The 17,266-nt window shown below is 32.4% G+C and overlaps 3 protein-coding genes across 4 annotated transcripts; 1 reads left to right on the forward strand and 2 right to left on the reverse strand.

Annotated features, from left to right (window-relative positions):
- Positions 1–871: 871 nt before the first annotated feature.
- Positions 872–4,476, reverse strand: LOC130654200 (dynein regulatory complex subunit 3-like). The gene is made up of 10 exons (XM_057456742.1): positions 4,239–4,476; positions 3,668–3,784; positions 3,429–3,595; positions 3,094–3,360; positions 2,701–2,988; positions 2,495–2,626; positions 2,314–2,384; positions 2,037–2,160; positions 1,837–1,914; positions 872–1,764 (listed from the first exon to the last, which is right to left on the reverse strand). The coding sequence occupies exons 1-10, from the start codon at positions 4,396–4,398 to the stop codon at positions 1,600–1,602; spliced, it is 1,569 nt and encodes a 522-aa protein (XP_057312725.1). The 5' UTR covers positions 4,399–4,476; the 3' UTR covers positions 872–1,599.
- Positions 4,477–4,782: 306 nt separating this feature from the next.
- LOC130654202 (autophagy protein 5-like) lies at positions 4,783–8,698 on the reverse strand. The gene is made up of 3 exons (XM_057456745.1): positions 8,558–8,698; positions 7,527–7,810; positions 4,783–6,072 (listed from the first exon to the last, which is right to left on the reverse strand). The coding sequence occupies exon 3, from the start codon at positions 6,057–6,059 to the stop codon at positions 5,214–5,216; it is 846 nt and encodes a 281-aa protein (XP_057312728.1). The 5' UTR covers positions 6,060–6,072; positions 7,527–7,810; positions 8,558–8,698; the 3' UTR covers positions 4,783–5,213.
- Positions 8,699–8,811: 113 nt separating this feature from the next.
- LOC130654201 (uncharacterized) lies at positions 8,812–13,549 on the forward strand. 2 transcript variants are annotated; one of them, XM_057456743.1, is made up of 8 exons: positions 8,812–8,970; positions 10,889–11,148; positions 11,658–11,721; positions 11,794–11,924; positions 12,395–12,513; positions 12,728–12,860; positions 12,977–13,073; positions 13,192–13,549. In XM_057456743.1, exons 1-8 carry the CDS (start codon positions 8,832–8,834, stop codon positions 13,242–13,244), a joined length of 996 nt encoding a protein of 331 aa, XP_057312726.1. In that variant the 5' UTR covers positions 8,812–8,831; the 3' UTR covers positions 13,245–13,549. The 2 variants fall into 2 exon arrangements, with proteins under 2 accessions (XP_057312726.1, XP_057312727.1); XM_057456744.1 differs by lacking the exon at positions 8,812–8,970 and adding an exon at positions 9,085–9,327.
- Positions 13,550–17,266: the final 3,717 nt, after the last annotated feature.

The raw sequence follows: 17,266 nt of genomic DNA on the forward strand, positions 1-17,266 counted from the left end.
AAAGATAAATGAACGATGAAACAAGGAATATTATTCACGACCTAGGATATTATGTGAAAAAAATGACAGCATAACATTTGGGCTTGTTTAAATTGAATCAAACATTGTACACTTATAGTCTAGTCTATTGTTTCCATTCATGTCTGTAAAAAGGTTGATTACTTTAATTAGCGTGATCTATTTGTTTATTTGTTTCTCTCAACTGAAATCTATATTGTTTTATATTATCACAACGGCTGAAAGTTTGTATTTTACAGATTAAAATTATTGCAATGTAATATTGAGGCATAGCAATTTTAAAAGTAAAGTGGGATTTTAAGCTGCATTTTTTGATGTTTCTTAAATCTTCTTTTTTGAATCTAAACAAGTTGAGCACTGTTAGAAAATCAGTGTTTTGTGATTCTATTTTAACTCTTTATTTATTTATTATTTATTAGTTAATATTTATACAGGATGGCCTAACCAGTTACAAAATGGTACTGTTATCTATTAGGGTCCTGTGACGTTAAAACATACCGTTACTTACTTGGCTCATTCCTTTTACTGTCAATCCTTCAACCATCTTTCTGACTAATAAATTGAAGTATGTAAGTATACTTACTTATGCAAAGTCAGAATTAAATACATTGTTTCTCAAGGAGGCCTGTTAACACAATATTTGTATAGAATAATTAAAATCAAAATAAACTCCTAACCCAACAACCCCTGATACTGCTAATTCCCATATTTCGGACCTCAGAATGAAAACCCTCCTCATCTCCCCCCTCCCCATTTTTTCTCCCTGTTTCCCACTTCATAAGTTCCCACGTCCCTACAACTAGGTTACCAAGAGTAAACTAAAATTGGGATCAGGGAAAAATAAAAAAATAAATTAAAATCAGATGAATATATTAACATTTATGTAAAACGATCTAAAAATAACTTATCATCAAAATAAATAACTCAATCAAAATATACAACATTTTTACACAGTATTTTTGAGTACAAATTATTTGTGCAAGAAATTTTTTGCGGATTTTATTTTAGCGGATTTAGCCTAAATTAGAAAAAACAAGTTTCGTTCGGTCATCTGCAAAATTTAATCACACACAATTTCCCTTTTCTTATACGTATATAACAATTTCTACCGCAATTGCTTTTATCTGTTTGTACTTCGAATTCCAGTAGCACCTAAGCCACGAATTCTTCGATGCTATTTAATAACACCTTTTTTTCTGACAGCTATAATAGACAAAATACGTCCTTCTGAATCTTCGGCAAATTTAATTCCGCAAATTTGGGGCAAATGTAGTCATCCGCAAAAATATATCCAAAAATAATTTGTACCCTTAAGGTAGTTTAGACATATCGAAGTTAACTCACATCCAATGTTAACTGTAGCTGCACAACAGCTCGATGGTCACCTATCAATTTTTTTGTGGTGCATTTGTTTGCGCAAATTATAAAAAAATCCTATTTGTAAACACTTATTCACAACTCCTCTTTATCACCTACTACGTTTTTTTGAATTATTATTACCCAAAATAAAGTTGGTGTCCTTCTCATTGAACAACGTAAACAAACCAAGCTGTTGAGCAACTACATACTGCGTGTGTGTTTCTAAATTCCAAAATTCGCTTCAAAATTCTCCAACTCATCTCTGCAGTGATCTAACAGATTGTTTATTTCTGCAACACGGCATCGATTTCGTTGAATCTCCTCCGCGTGTATGTTTTCGATTAACGTTTGAACATTCGTGTTCGCTTGGGTTACGATATCGTCTTCCTACAAACGCAATTCGTAAAATAAGCAACTATTACAAAACAGCGGGTGCACGTTCTTTAACATTATACAAACCTTGTTGTCGATTTTAAACGTGTGAGCGTCGTGAGATGCCGACACAGCATTCATAATGGTGTCCTTATCCACGAACAGCTAAACATACACAAAAGCTTGTCAAAATTAGCAGGGAAGGCGATTACTGCTAAATTTAAATAAACTTGACACCAAAAAAGACCAAGTAAATTGGTTGATAGAAATTCGTTTTAAAGACTTGCCATTCTGACGTCATCAGGGAGTTCTTCTTCAAGTTCATTCTTCATCAATTTCTCAAGCGTCACAACAGCTATATCAGACAGTTTTTCATGATGGTGGGTCTCTAAGTCTCGTAACTGTGAAACACTGCGGAATTTATTGTTAACGAAAATATCAATAAAATAAACGAACTCATTTAGAAAGTAGTTTAGTGATCCTTCCTTTTCTTACAGACACACGAAGACTTAAAAACAAACAAAAGATAAAATCGCACATGATTAAAGGACATCATAAGGATACAATTCTTGAACATTCTCTACAAAGGTTCCAACCATATCCGCCATGTTTCTTTCGAAGTCTTTAGTACTTTCCTAAAAACAGTAGAGAATACAAGAAAAACGCAAACGGACCAACAACAACAACAACAACATTGATTGACGAGAAATATGCAATCAATAAATAAATTCACATTTTTCCTTACTTCTAACTGATCCACAAGTTGCATTTCCAGCCCCATTAAAACATCCCAAAGACTTGTTATTTCATCTGATAATTCCCCTAGCTTTTTCTCCAAAATATCTGGATCACTCACAGTCAAGAGATCAGCCAACACCTGTAGCAAAATAAAACACCATGCTTAGTTGCCTATCTTTATAATTATTTTATTGATACAATGCTATGGTATACCTTAGTTTTCAGTTTTTCGAATGTTTCTATATGCTTCACGCAGTCTTGTTTGTTATTGTCAAAAGCATCTTTCATGCTTGCGAGAAAAGAATCAGTCTCATTCCTCCTTTTTATTCGTTCACCCAAACCAAACTCGTAAAGTTGGACTGATATACTAGTAAATTTTTCTTCATACACTGCCAATAGATCAGCCATTCCTGGTAACTGTGCCAACTTTGAGGCTTCTGAGTCTTCTAAAAACATGCTTTCAAATAGCATTTTACCATTAAGGTCTTCCACATACGCTTCCTATATGCATAAATTATTAAACTTAACATCTTTGTTTATTTGGGACACCCCCTCCCTCCACATAAAAAAAAGAAAAATTACTAACATTAGAAGAGTATATTATACCTTCTCAATAATTTGAAGTGCTTCCTTTTCCTCCTCTTCAACCAACTTTCGCTTTGCAATGGCTTCGTCATGAACAAGTTCATCAATGGAATCTCTGTATTTTTTAACAGCTTCTTCACGCTTAACACCATCAATTAGACGGTAATCCAAATAGACTAAAGATGGTAGATAAGCTATGGTGTACGAATGGTATTCCTCTTGTTTACAAAAAGGATTTCCATTTAAGTTCAGTGTATTCAAGTGAGCGAACTTCCGCAGATACAGCAACTAAAATGGAAGAACTTGACATGATCTGAGAAATTAATCAATAAGAAAGAGAAAACGGACGCACTTACGTTATCCAAGTTTTGCAGTTTATTGTTACCCAATGATAAAATATGAAGATTTGAAAGTTTGTCCATATTGTTAATCTCACTTATGCGATTATTGAATAACGTTAAATCTTGTAGTTTCGTTAAACACTCTAAACCTTCAATCACCTCGATATTATTAAATGATAAGTCTGAAATGAGTTAAAAATAAATAAGTTTTTACAAATCTTATTAACATATTATAACAGTGGAACATAACATACCAAGCCATTCTAAGTTCACCAAGGAAGATAATCCAGTCATTTTTTCAATGATGTTATTATCAAGTTGTAATTTGACAAGGTTTGTAAATTGCCAAAGATTGTCTATTTTGAGAATGTCTAAAGCGAAAAAATAAAAAATAAAATAATTAATAAAATTTAAAACGGATTTATAAGAGGGAATAAAACCCAATTTGAAAGATTTACGGCCCAGTCTAAAATGAAAATGCAATGAAAAGGTTACATGTTACACATATAGCCTAACTTATTGACAAAGAAGTCAGAATAAATCAAAGGCATTGTGTTCGAGGGAAGTCTGATAAAATATTTTAAATATGAATTTTAAAAACTATCTGATGACCTTGCCTGCATTTCAGACCTCAGAATGAAAATCCATCAATTTATCAACACCCTCTCTAATTATTGTTTAAAAAAAATTACTAACTTCCTCCTAGGTTACCAAGAGTTATGACATAACATGATATAAAAGAAAGAACAGTAATAATGAAAAAATAATATAATAATTAATATATATAACATAGTAAAACAATAAAAACAACAACAACAACAGTACTTTTGAAATCCAGGCATAGTTTAGTCACATCTTTAAAATCAATTCCTTCTGCTTTTGAGATCTTTCCAGCTTCTCCACTGGGACCTTGTTCTTCAACACATTGTTTCAGAATATTCTCATCAATCACAGCAGGTTCAATGGTGTCATATAATCGACTCATGCTTGTAATTTACCTACATCATCAATCTATTGAGAAGAATCAATTGTCATTGCACATAACACATGAAACAATATTAACAATAATTAACCTTGTAGTAATTTTTGTGTATGCTAATATTGCGGATTCACTAAAACTACCTTTTTTTTACATTTTTAGTTCCACTCTGCGAAAATAATTATTTATTCGGTCCTACTAAAATAGAGGAATGACAGTATGGATAAAGTTAATAAATCCTTCAGTGCCAATTCACATTGTTAAAATCGCTTGAAGCCGTTTATTTTCAAAATGTAAAAATAAATCTATCTGCACACACAAAAATACATAACGAGAGTATAGGTGACCATAATACTAATTATGTAAAACCAGAAACAAAATAAGGCAAAATAATATTAAAAATAATATCTGATATAATCAATACAAAAGCAAATTTACGATACATTGCATTATTAGAACCCAAATAATGCACTATGTTGAGAAAATCGAAATTAGACATACAACTCAAGATATACAAATTCTAAGTTCCAATTTTTATGAACTCAAAATTTAAAATTCTCAAAAAATATCTTCATTACTAATTTTATTTTCCTCGAACGCTATATCTGGCAAAATCTTTTTTTTGCAGATGTTAAAAGCTAAAATGTTCTTCATTGAAATAAGAACACAAAGTCAAAAAAGTCATATTACAACAGAAAACATGTCACTTGTATGTACATCAATTTTAAATATTTGTGAACTGAACTTGGATATAACTGTTTATAAAAAAACTGCCTTGCATGTACTTGTATTTTTATTTTAGTTCACCCCAAAATGTAAATTTAAAATGTGGACTGTGCAGGATTTCGGTAAGAACGTAAAACAACAACATGCAAAAAATTATCCGGGTGACTTAAGTGTTCGCTTAACCACTGAACAGGTGTTTCTAACGGTGGGTTTAATCCTTGAATCAAAACTTTCCATTCATCAGAGACTTTTTCAGAGTTATTCTCATCTAAAACATGTGGCACACATAGCTTTAAGAAACCACCAAATGTGTTTAAATCTCCATCATTGGATACAGTCTTATATAATTTTTGCAACATCAGGCCATCTGTTTGATATATACGGATAGGAATATTTCGAAACGGCTCGCTGTTTAATCTTTCCATCAATCTTTTATTGATGGACCAAAATTGATCATACTTATCATTATAAAGGCCCATCCAGAGCTGTTTATGATCATTCTTTTTCATAGCATTCATAACTGCAGATCTATGTTTTAGACTATCAGCTTCTTTTAATGTTGACATGAAATGCGCCTCTACACCTTCTCGTCCATAACACCTGATAATTTCTGATTCAGGAAACTTTCTAAAATGTATTGTCACATTCCATGGAAGTACATTAGATGCATACAAATCATACAGTACACCAATTGGGTAATGCCACTTTAACGGCTGGCCATTATACTCTAGCCACATTTCATTAATATCATCTTGATTACTTGCTTTCTGAAAATGACGAAAAACTTTATCTGTAACAAGAGGAAAATAACTCATCCGTGGTACAAGTAAATAGCATGGTTCAGGCTGCTCAACTGTAGTAATCTCATCAGGACTCATGTTAAAACAAACTGGAAGACGTCCCTCCCAAACTTCTCTCAACACTTCCTTGTCGTCCGCCATTTTTTTAAATAATCTAGTGAAAAAATTAGAATTTATTTTTAATTTGTCTCACCTGGTACCTCATTTCACCCTTGTGTAAACACGAATGAATTTATTGCACATTTGTAATTCTGTAGTATGCAATTGTATAAGGTTATAAAATCGTGCAGCATAGAATGTACAACCCTGATATAAGATAAAAACCAATTAGTGGGTCAGAAATCCAAAACAGCCCAGCCCTCAAACTGTATTTACGGAGTCTGGCGTTTTGAGAGTGTGGTGTCCTAAAAAAGCTTGGTTATATCACAGAGAAGACACCCCAATAATGATTTCATACAATTTCTTTTAAATACAATCATTGGGATGGACTGTTTTTTGACTGGTGAAGTTTGTTGCTTTTAGATGCATATAAAGTCCTGTGAGTTTAGATTGAGCTAAATGAATATTTAGCTCATGTTAATTATGGTGACATTTTTCCCACATGCGCTTTGTGACAGATGGGGATGTTGAAAGAATTTGGACAGATGTGTGTGTGTTGCCTGTGTATTCTATTATTACTTTATATTATTATGACTTATTATCATTACGGTAATGCTGCCTATTTATGAATCCTGCTATTATTATTTTGTGGTAACACACACTGAGTCAAAACATGGACCAGCTAATGTATACCACCTTTAGCTTATTTGATAACACATGTTTATTGTGTGCTGAAAAGCACCATGTGAATTATCTGTTTATACAGGGTTCAAAGTGGCTTATCAGAATATTTTTTCCTGAAATTTCAATGAATATAGATGTTTGTCCCTGGGAGACATCATGAAAAAGACCCTTTTTTCCATGAGTTTATACGCAAAGATACTATTTTTCCCAGAGTTGTCTGAACTGAGAAAGAGTGTTAAACTTTACTGGAACTTACAAAACATATCATCTCTTTAATGCAGTAACTTTCCAAAATGATATGTTACAAAGTAAGAAAGTAAGAGAGTTGTAAATAGAATACAACAAAATGTAACAAACAAAAATAAATTCATATGGTCATTTAACTCTAAGCTTTCTCTTTTTAGCTTCAAGCAATTCTAATTACATAGGAGAAAAAAAGTTCCCTGAGTTTTCCCTGACTTAGAAAAAAGTTCCCTGAGTTTTCCAAAAAGGGTACCTTTTCCAGGTTTTCCAGGGTCACTTTGAACCCTGTTACAGTGGAGTGAAATTGATGATTGAAGAGGAAGAGAAATAAAACATTCTTTATGCATGAGAAATAGATAATAAAAATAAATAAATAAATTTGTGATTAATACATAAATTAGAAGTAAAAGTAACCTCATAAATATAGAGGAATGAAGAAAATTAAATGGCAACAAAACATGCATACTACATATTTGGTAATACCCTCTTTGCCTTGGGCAAGCATTTTGGTGTGATTATCATGTTAGGATTACTGGTAGCACATGTTATCTGTCCTGCCTAAATTCAATTAACTTTTCTTACCTGTCATCCCCAAATTTGCAAATTGCACTTCATGCGAATAATTTGTATGTAGAAGTTATTTTACAATGCAATATTCTCTATTATATAATATGTGTGTTTTACTGATAAACTATAAGATAATTTGTGTGTTGCAAGTTATTTCATATTACAATATTCTTTATTAATTTGTGTGTTTTTACTGAGGAACCAAGACAATTAAGTTTGAATTGAGCATAAAGTCCATATTCGACAACATTGTAAACAATTCAATATGTTTCTTTATGCTTCTTATCGGTTGTGGGGATCTAAAAAATTAGAGTAAGAGTTGACACAAAAATAGACCTTCAAGCTTTCATTGCTATTTTCCTGAAATCTTTTTTTGTTTGCCTTACAAATACTCTCAACATTTCTTTGACCGTAATTCATACAAATAAAGACATTGGGAGTGCAGAAGTAAAAACTGTAGTGTAAGTTTAACCTCCATTATGACAAGAAAAAGTTACTTGTTTTGCAGTCCTTGAAACACTGGTCAAAATTTTAATGTTGGTTAAGCAGATAAAGGTTTTTCCGTCCATTCTGAAAGGGATTAGTGTAGTTGCCCAAGCAGGACATGTCAATTATTTTCATGTTTCCGAGTTATTTTGCTTTAAACTTAAAAGTTTAATGCAATGGTTTCGCTATTTCCAAAAATATTGTTCAGTCTAATATACATTGGTGTCAAGTGACAAGCTGTAACATCAAGGTCCAAGGCCTCTCATTTTTTCTGCTGACAACCTCATAAATTGACTTTAAACCTGACATATTTTGTAGTTTTAAGGGATATTTTACTAGTTTTGCTTTAGTTTAATTTAGATACTTGTAGCCATCTCTTGTTTAATTCAAGCCTTTTTTGTGAGTTTGACTCTTGTCATTCCAACCAGGGGAATATTGCAAAGCAGGGAAACTTAGACATGTTGAGAGTCCACTACTATGATCTCCTGCATCATCAAGAAAGTTGGGATGTTGCAGTCAGCTAACTAGTCAAACTCTATGTATGATTGAAGAGTCAGTACCTACTTTACTTTGTTTTGGGTGCGTAGTTAGCTGGCTAGTTTCCTGTGTGTGCTCTTTTAGCCACAAGTTCGTTATGACCTAGCTAGTCAGGAAAGCCCTATATACTGTTAAGATGGGGTGGGTGTTTAATTTAAATCTCCTATAGCTATACTAAATCCAGAACTAGACCTGCTCTTATGTTCCTGTAAAGTTTTACTTTCATACTATTCGGCTACCGTAGTATTTAAAGAAAAGTGCGTCAATTTAGTGCAACCTTTACACGAATACAAAACAATGATGGCTACCACAGCATGGAACGTGAAGGAAGAAAAGGAAACAGGTATTGATTTAAAGAGTGTATCGGAAAGTCTTCCATTAACTTGGTCAGAAAAAGTGCTCAATCTCACAAAGGTCTTACACAATTACATTAGTGGTAAGTAGCATTTTCACGTTCGTTTCGTATTTTCCGCATTTACAGCACATGCTGCATTTTTTTATGTGAAAGTGTGTTTAAAAGTACCTGTTATTTCTGAACACGAAAAGAAACAAACTGGTTTAAGATCAAGTATATGGTGTTGTTAGCAACGTATCTTCTTAAAGTAACATTCATTATATAACTATATGTAAAAGAGCGTACAGCTATATATATTAAAACCTTAAAAAAAGAAAACCATGGTAGATAACCAACAAACCCAAATGGAAACAGATAGCATTTCTTGTTCTAAAAAGTCAAATTGGTCACAACAGATAGCTGAGCTTGTAAAACTAGTTAATTGCTTTAATAATGATGGTAAGTTGCTTTAATTAACTTTCCCAATACTGTTTTAACAGCCTAGTAAAGACTTACAAAGTTTTTTATAGCTATATAAAAACACTTTCATCAAATATTACAAAAAAGGAAGTGAATGGTGGGGAGGATAGAAAAAACAATGTTTCTTTGAAAATTTACTTTATATATTTATATCCCTTCCTGTTGGCCTTTATTAGAGATATGAAAAATTTTATTATTTCTTTTAATGCGTCGTTGAGTCTGAATATCACACCATCTTTAAATGGTGTTTTATGCAGTTGAACTAGAGTTGACAGTTGACAGTTTTTTTTCTTAAACTTTATAAAAAATAATTCATTTGCAATTGCTCATTCAAATAGAAATTCTTGATTGACAGATCACCTCTTTGCCTGCATAAAACTATGTACTACATAGCTAAGTAATCAGCTGAGAGCCAACAGTATTGATTTATATTTTATGTGGCTTAGTCTCACTAGTTTCAAGGGACATATTCTACCATTTTTTTCCAGGAGAAAGGTGGGAGGGGGGATCCAGTATCAATTGTATGTGATTTCTATAAATGTAATCTGAAATTCTGTTTCACTCTTTAAGGTATAAAATCAATGTCAATTTTTTTTAAGAGAACCAATATAAAAACAGCTTATTATCACATCAAACCTTTTCGCCATTTTTAAATACTGTAGAAATATGTAATGTTGCTGGATCTATTCTAAAAATTTTTCGTTTTCGTTAATAAAAATCATATTTGTGAAATCATTTCTTAAAAAAATTAGTAGGCATAACCAAGCCTGTTTTTATAGATATTGTTGGCAAGCTATAGTAAAACACCTATATATATATATATATATGTTTTCCATAGTAAAAATTATATTTGTGAAATCATTTCTTAAAAATATATAAGCATATTTTAAGACGAAATAAAAGTAGTTTTGTAGTAGGCATAACCAAGCCTGTTTTTTAGTTTTAATATATATATATTATATGTATATATATATAAATATGAATATAAAAGTAAATTAATAAATAGGGTAAGAATTTAGCTTGTCAGTATAATACCTATATGTACCAATATGGAATTTAACAAAGCAGCTTATAGTAAAGTTACCTTGAAGCTACGAGATTTTCTTAAGATTGACAATGCCATACTTCAATTTGAAATCCTTAGGAATTTATTGCAGAAGTTAAAACAAATTGATTGGTTAAACATTTAATACCATTGAACATGTAGTGTTTGTTGTTTTTGTCTCTCAACAGATATTTGAATGAATTGGTTTTCTGCTTTACTGTAATTATTTTTAGGCTATGATAAAGATGAAGAATGTAGAGATATATGTAATCCCACGTAGTCCCCAATATCCTTCTCTGTCCATTATATTCTTTCCCTCATGAAAAATCCTCTCCATGTCCTTTTTCCGTTGATCTTGATATTTACATTTTGGAAGGAAAAAAATGTATGTATATTGAGTTTTTGTGTTTGTTTTGACTGGTCTTGTAAAATGTCTTGTATATTTATATATTATCAATTCTATATATAATGTATTTTTCTCTGTATCTTTCTTAGGTTCCAGTAAAGATGAATGTGTACCATTTATTATTAACAACACACAGGTTGGATTGGTTCCACCTGAAGTGCTAAACAAGCTTGAATTTTATCACGATATATTTTATGTTGTTCGAGATTTGCTTAGTAAAAAAATTAAGTATGTCACCATGGCAACTACGTTAACTGATAAGAAAACAAGAAGTCAACAATTTGCTAATGTCATGAGAGACTGGAAGGATAGGAATTTGTTTCCAACATTAAAAGGTTGGAGAAATGAGGTATGTGTAAGCAGGTAGAAATTTAAAATTAGGACATCAAGTTTTTTTTACTAGTTTGATGCGGAGACCCACCAAAAATTGAAAATAATGATAAAGGAAACTTTAAGATATAAAGCTTTTAAGGAAATTCGCACATAAACTCTTCTGGTATTTAAAGGAAGAAACTTTAGCATTATTAAAATCGCTGTGAAATTTTGGAAATATTTTTTCACGGATTTAAAAGTTTCGTATATCTTATACGGGAGTAAATTTTCCTAGTATCCGTTTTTAACAATAAAAATGGAAATTTGATACAAGATAATTAGAATATATTTCGACTAATAGTTTACGATGTGTTGTCTTTAGCTTTTGATATTTTGCAGGAATAAACTTTCGCGGTTGCGCAACTTTGATATATATTTTGTGGAAGAAACTATCGCGGAAAAAAAAGGTTAAATTGCAGCATAAAATGCTCTTAAGTAATTCTCTCTTTTCCTATTTTATTAATCTTTTCAGTTTTTCATTTACAGCTATATTCAATAAAAGAAAACAGCTCAGGTGAAACTTTGCTGGAAGTGGAAAGAGCAGCTTGTTGTAAGTGCAATTTTTTTGTTTTGATATTTTTACCCTATTACTTTACCTTCAGTATTCAAACTTAATATTTAGGTCTCTTTGGCTTTCGTACATATGGCGTTCATGTGAATGGATACGTTCGAAATGACAGTGGCGATGTTTACATGTGGATAGCACGCAGAAGTAAAACAAAACCAACATACCCTGGGAAATTAGACAATACTGTATGTATATCTCCATATAAATATTTATGTACAACTTATGTATAAAATGTAAAGTGCTAAAAAGATAAGGTTGGTGTGAGCCTCAATCCCATTGTTGCTTTTATTACACCGCTTTGAACGCAGAACGATATTCTTAATGCAATGCAAAAGACCTAAAATTAAAACAACAGGTCAAATTACTTTCGTCTTACAAAATAAACGAGGCTTTAAAATGTTATTGTTACATTAATTTTAGGCTAACTTCGTTGTTATAAGTAAAATCATTTTTTTTATTCATGGAAGTTATTTAATTTCCGAATTTTGTCTGTTTTGTCGAAAGAAAGGTGTCGTGCATCTGTACCACACACAAAATTGCGTGTAATTTGAAGACCGACGAATCTGTGGATTTTTCCACGGGTAAGGACTAGGTAGATGCTAACAAGAGACTGCTGAATTGTTTCAAATGCTAATATAATATACTTTTCATTCAGGTGGCAGGAGGCGTAACCGCCGAAGACAGTGTTTTGAAAACAGTTATTAAAGAATGCAAGGAGGAAGCTGGTATTCCTGAAAAATTAGCATCCACGGCTCGACCAGCTGGTATAGTGAGGTATTCTTTTTTTTTTGCTTTTTTTGAGGGCAGAAACATTCGTGGTTAGAGAAATCGCGAAATTCAGTGAAGAAAGCTTTTGCGAGAGAATTATCTGTAATTTCGTGAAAAAACGTGGAATGTTTAAAAATATAAAACTTTCGCGAGAAGAGTCAAAAATATTTCAGCTCGCGAACAAATGTTATGTCTACTAAATATACTTAATATGTTCTAGCTACTTTCATGAAAACGAGCTTGGATTATTTCCTGAAACGCAGTTCGTATTTGATTTGGAATTACCAAGATCATTCGAGCCTACAAACACGGACGATGAGGTCTCTGATTTTTATCTTCTACCTATCAAAGAAGTAAGTATGATGACGTATATTTGCATAGTAAAACTCACTGAAATTTCTGCCGAATATATTTACTTTTCCCCTTTCAGAATTTGTTTTAAAATAAATTTTAACTTCTTCTATCGTAGGTCAAAGAGCTTATCGCTACTGATGAATTCAAACCTAACTGTGCTCTCGTATTACTCGATTTCTTCATAAGGCACGGTGCCATAGATCCAGATAAAGGTTCGTACTGTGACATTTTATTTTAGTCTGCAGTTTTATCGCAGGGCCGTTAAAGCCACTCAGCCTGCTACGGCCCTGCATGACATGTTTAACATGTGGTATTTCTTTTAAACTTTAGAACCGAATTACATGGAATTCGCGCAAAGTTGCAGAAGGTCGTTCCTATATTAAAACTTTGTACTCTGATATTTGCGCTCGTTACAAAGAATTTTCGCTACTAAAAACTAAACTAATGAAAGGAAGAGTACGTCGCTGTAGAAATATCGAATGTCTGTATCTTGATTGCAAAAAGGTGCGGCAAATAGTTCGTCTAAATAATGTTCGAAAGGACCCTGTGGATCTCTTTTTTCAACTTCGTAAAAATATTCGTAAAAATATTCTAAATAGTTTTTTATTATTATATTATTCGTGTTTATATTGTATTGTATTTTTTGTTCTTATTTATTCGTATTCAAAGAAAATATATTGAATTTAAATTACGTTATCTTCTGTATTCGAACGTAGTATAAAATATTTCACTCTGCAGGAACGTTTATTTGCGCAGAAGCTCGCCATTTTAATTTTACCAATTTTCTGAATGACATATGGTGGTTGGTGAAAATAAATTATATCTTTAGTCTTTCTTGTTATAATAGAAGTTTTTTTCGCTATTATGGCCTAAACTAAAATATAAAAATATATCCGAAAATATACATTTTTTTGTGGAATTTTTATTGTATAATGTATTTCAGATAACTTGAACCTCCTAGGGTTAAGGGAAATAGTTGGAGGTATGGGTACAACTAAAAAGTAATAATTTGCGAAGAACGTCTATAGTAACTTTTGGAGTTTATCGAGAATTTTTATTTGCAGTTCGTTGTTATTGGCGGCTCTTCATGGTTGCCACGTTCCTGAAAACTCATCAACTTCAAAAGTAGATTTTTAACAGCTTTTTCCCCATATTTCTAGATTTTTTCATTTTACAAAACTATATGGTTTGTTATATGTATTTACTTAAAAAATACTACATGGAAATACTATCATCTTCATAAAAAAGGTTAAAAATGTTCGAGTTATCGGAGTTCGCCTTTCATCGATTGATGTTTTAATAGAAAGCATCGTTAAAGGTTCAAGGAGAATCAACAAACAGTTCGTGCTACCAGAATCCGATATTTATCGGGTTATATAGAACCATTGCTGGCTTGGTTCATTTCTAAGGGTATAATTTTACTCTCCTTCTTTCCATCTTCCTAGCAAAAATGTAATTTCCAAGTTGAGTGGTTATCGAACTTGCGGAAATTCCTCTTAAATCAGGTCAACCCATAACTGGCTACCGACAGCAAAATAGAATAGAGTGTAACGTGAGAAACTTATTTTCGTGTTTTCAATTTTTACTAAATTTGCTACTTTATGTTTCATGAAAAAACATACAAGGGAGTAGGGGTAGTAAACTTTTCTATTCACATTACTTTTCGACAACAATGAAGTTGTTAAAAATTATCAACCGTTTGCTATCCTTTTCTTGTTAATTGTGATTTCAATTACCGGCTTTGTTTTTCCCTGACGAGAGGATCTAAAATGGTCCTTTCATTTCCGGTGTCGCTTTATAGGGAGTAGGGGGCTTTAGTTTAGCTTCCATGGTTTTGGCCGAGAGGGAGATTTTAAAAATTAGGACCTCTAGATTGCTGGAAAACGCATTAAAATCCAAAGAAATTATTTTCTAACCTTATTTTACACAATCTTCTATACTAAAATTATTACAGAATGCCAAGTAAAAAAACGGCTAGAAGTTTGTTTGGCTACTTGCATATCGAGATTCTCTTTCCTCTCTTTCCTGCAAAATATGTTACTCTTGCAAATCATAACTTTTTGTTAACACTTTTTAGCTGTGGAACACACGGCTTCTACAATCAGGAACATAAATATGTGGCCAAACAACCAAAATACAAGCTCATTATGCAGAAACTGTCCCCCTTCCCCCCTATATCAATGTTTCAACGAAATTCAGTGCATGCCACAAGACAAAAAATTGATAGTGGAAGGAAGGGGGGCTACAGTTGATATTTTCACTATTTTTAATGGTTTGGCCACAATTTATGTCCCTGATTGTAGTTTCGGCTGAAAGCTCGAACAAAATCCTGATCTTCTGGGATTTAAGTGGTGATATGCGTATCTCGGACGCGGTTAGTAAAATTGACGTTTAATCTGCCATTTTAAAAGCTGCATAGCTCAGGTTTGAAAAAGATCTCTTTTTGTCTTGTAAATGCTGCGTATGTTTTCTATACTATCACACCTATGTAAATCTTAGTAGAATGTTTTTTATTTTTTTGGCTATCACGGACGTATATAGCAGACCAGCTACGTAGTAAGTGTCGGATGACAATATATGCATACGGACAGCTAGCTAGCTATTTTGTGCTTTTCTCTCAAGTTTCAATTTACTTTGGTATAAGTACATTTTGGGCTAGCCATTGTTACTTCTTGTGTTGTTTTTTTACCAACCTGAAGCTAGCCACAAAGTAGTAGGACTGTAGTATGACTATTGGAATATCGATATCGAAGAAAAGTAAAGAAATTTAAGCAAATCAGATCTCTACCTTATAAATAGCCGCACAAGCAGCTCATATTACTGCATGTATCGTATAATTATCCTGTAATGGCTAACTAAATTTAAAAGCTCATTATCAGTTCACCCTGACAGGTCTAGTTATGGTTAAAAAGTATCTAGTAGCATTTTTTCACTGATGTATAATGTATATAAATTATAATCTGCATGATGCTTATTATGCCTGTCGATTTGCACAAAGATCTAGGGAATATATACAACACCACATCACAATGGAACTAGTCTGAAGTTGCTCAGATTTGTAGAAATTTTCTGCAGATGATGTATTAAAGGGTGTTCTATTGGACTAGCCTTCAACCCATAAAACAACGGTTTACTATCGCAGATATCTTCAGATTTTGGCCCATGATATATCTCCATGTCATTCTTTTGCAGGCGTCCTTGACACAAAATAACAATTCGGCTACCAGTTTAAATAAAATATGCATATTATTATTGAGCTCGCTGCTCAGTGACTAAACAGGAGGGTTCTACAATTTAGCAACTCTGTTAAATTTATCCTCTGTAAAACATTATTTATCTGTAAAGCATTATTTATGCTACCTAAATTGCAAAGTCAACCTTCTGTTGCCTTAATGAATTTCACATCTTCAATGCTTTAAAGTGTTTTCTCAATGCTGTATATATTTTATTGACATAAACTAGCTCTTATGCAGGGATTTTGTTTTATTAAAACATGCTTTTACTGGTACAACTTTTAACTTTTATCAGATACCTTATTTACGTTGTTGCAAATGCTGGGCAAGCTAGGATTGAGTTTTTTTATTGGCTTGCAACACGTCGATGATTGAAAATAGGCTTCGTTTATCCTAGAGTAACAAAAAAACCCAGCATCGTTTTACCATTGGTCCCACAGCTTCATAGCTGCACAGCTATCTTGTTTACTGATACTATGTGGTACAATAAAAGCGAATTTGGTGCAACCTTGGAGGTGCAACGGACGAGTTTTAAAACAATCTTTTTATTTCGGTTTTCTTTTTAAAAAACACATCTGATGTTTAGGGATATGCAAAAAAAATTTAGTTGTCCGACGGCAGAGATTTTGAGAAAAATTTCAAATTAGTTATTTCGAGAAATTTCCAAAAGTCGGCCTTTTGTGATAATGGTCTGTACTAACCCCAGGGTCTTGTTGCACTTGAGCCGCTATTACGGACTGACCAACATCAACTTCACCAGCAAGGCAGTAACATAATTTAGAGCACGCGAGTTTGGTTCTCTTTTCCTGATAAATTGCACAATGTCCCTTTAGGTTAGGTCCGAATTTTTTGATTTTCCATCTCTTTCTAAACACAAATGAAAATATTTGCAAGCTTTATTTAATTGCGGAACAAGTTACCGAACTAATTACCCTTCATTATATACAACGAAGTTTCCGCAAAGTGTGCCAATTTTACAATTCGACAAGTTTTGTTCCCATCAATACTATAATTCTACAATTCTCGCACAATTTTTCATTGCCACATCCGATCTGAATATAATGCAGTATATAATACTTTAATATTAAAAAGGCAAAAATCAATTGGAAAAGGGTCTTCCCCTAATATTTAGTTCATTTTTAATGGAAGTGACATACAACAACATCATGCGC

The sequence above is a fragment of the Hydractinia symbiolongicarpus genome, chromosome 8, assembly GCF_029227915.1.
Source record: "Hydractinia symbiolongicarpus strain clone_291-10 chromosome 8, HSymV2.1, whole genome shotgun sequence".
Taxonomy (NCBI): Eukaryota; Metazoa; Cnidaria; class Hydrozoa; order Anthoathecata; family Hydractiniidae; genus Hydractinia; species Hydractinia symbiolongicarpus.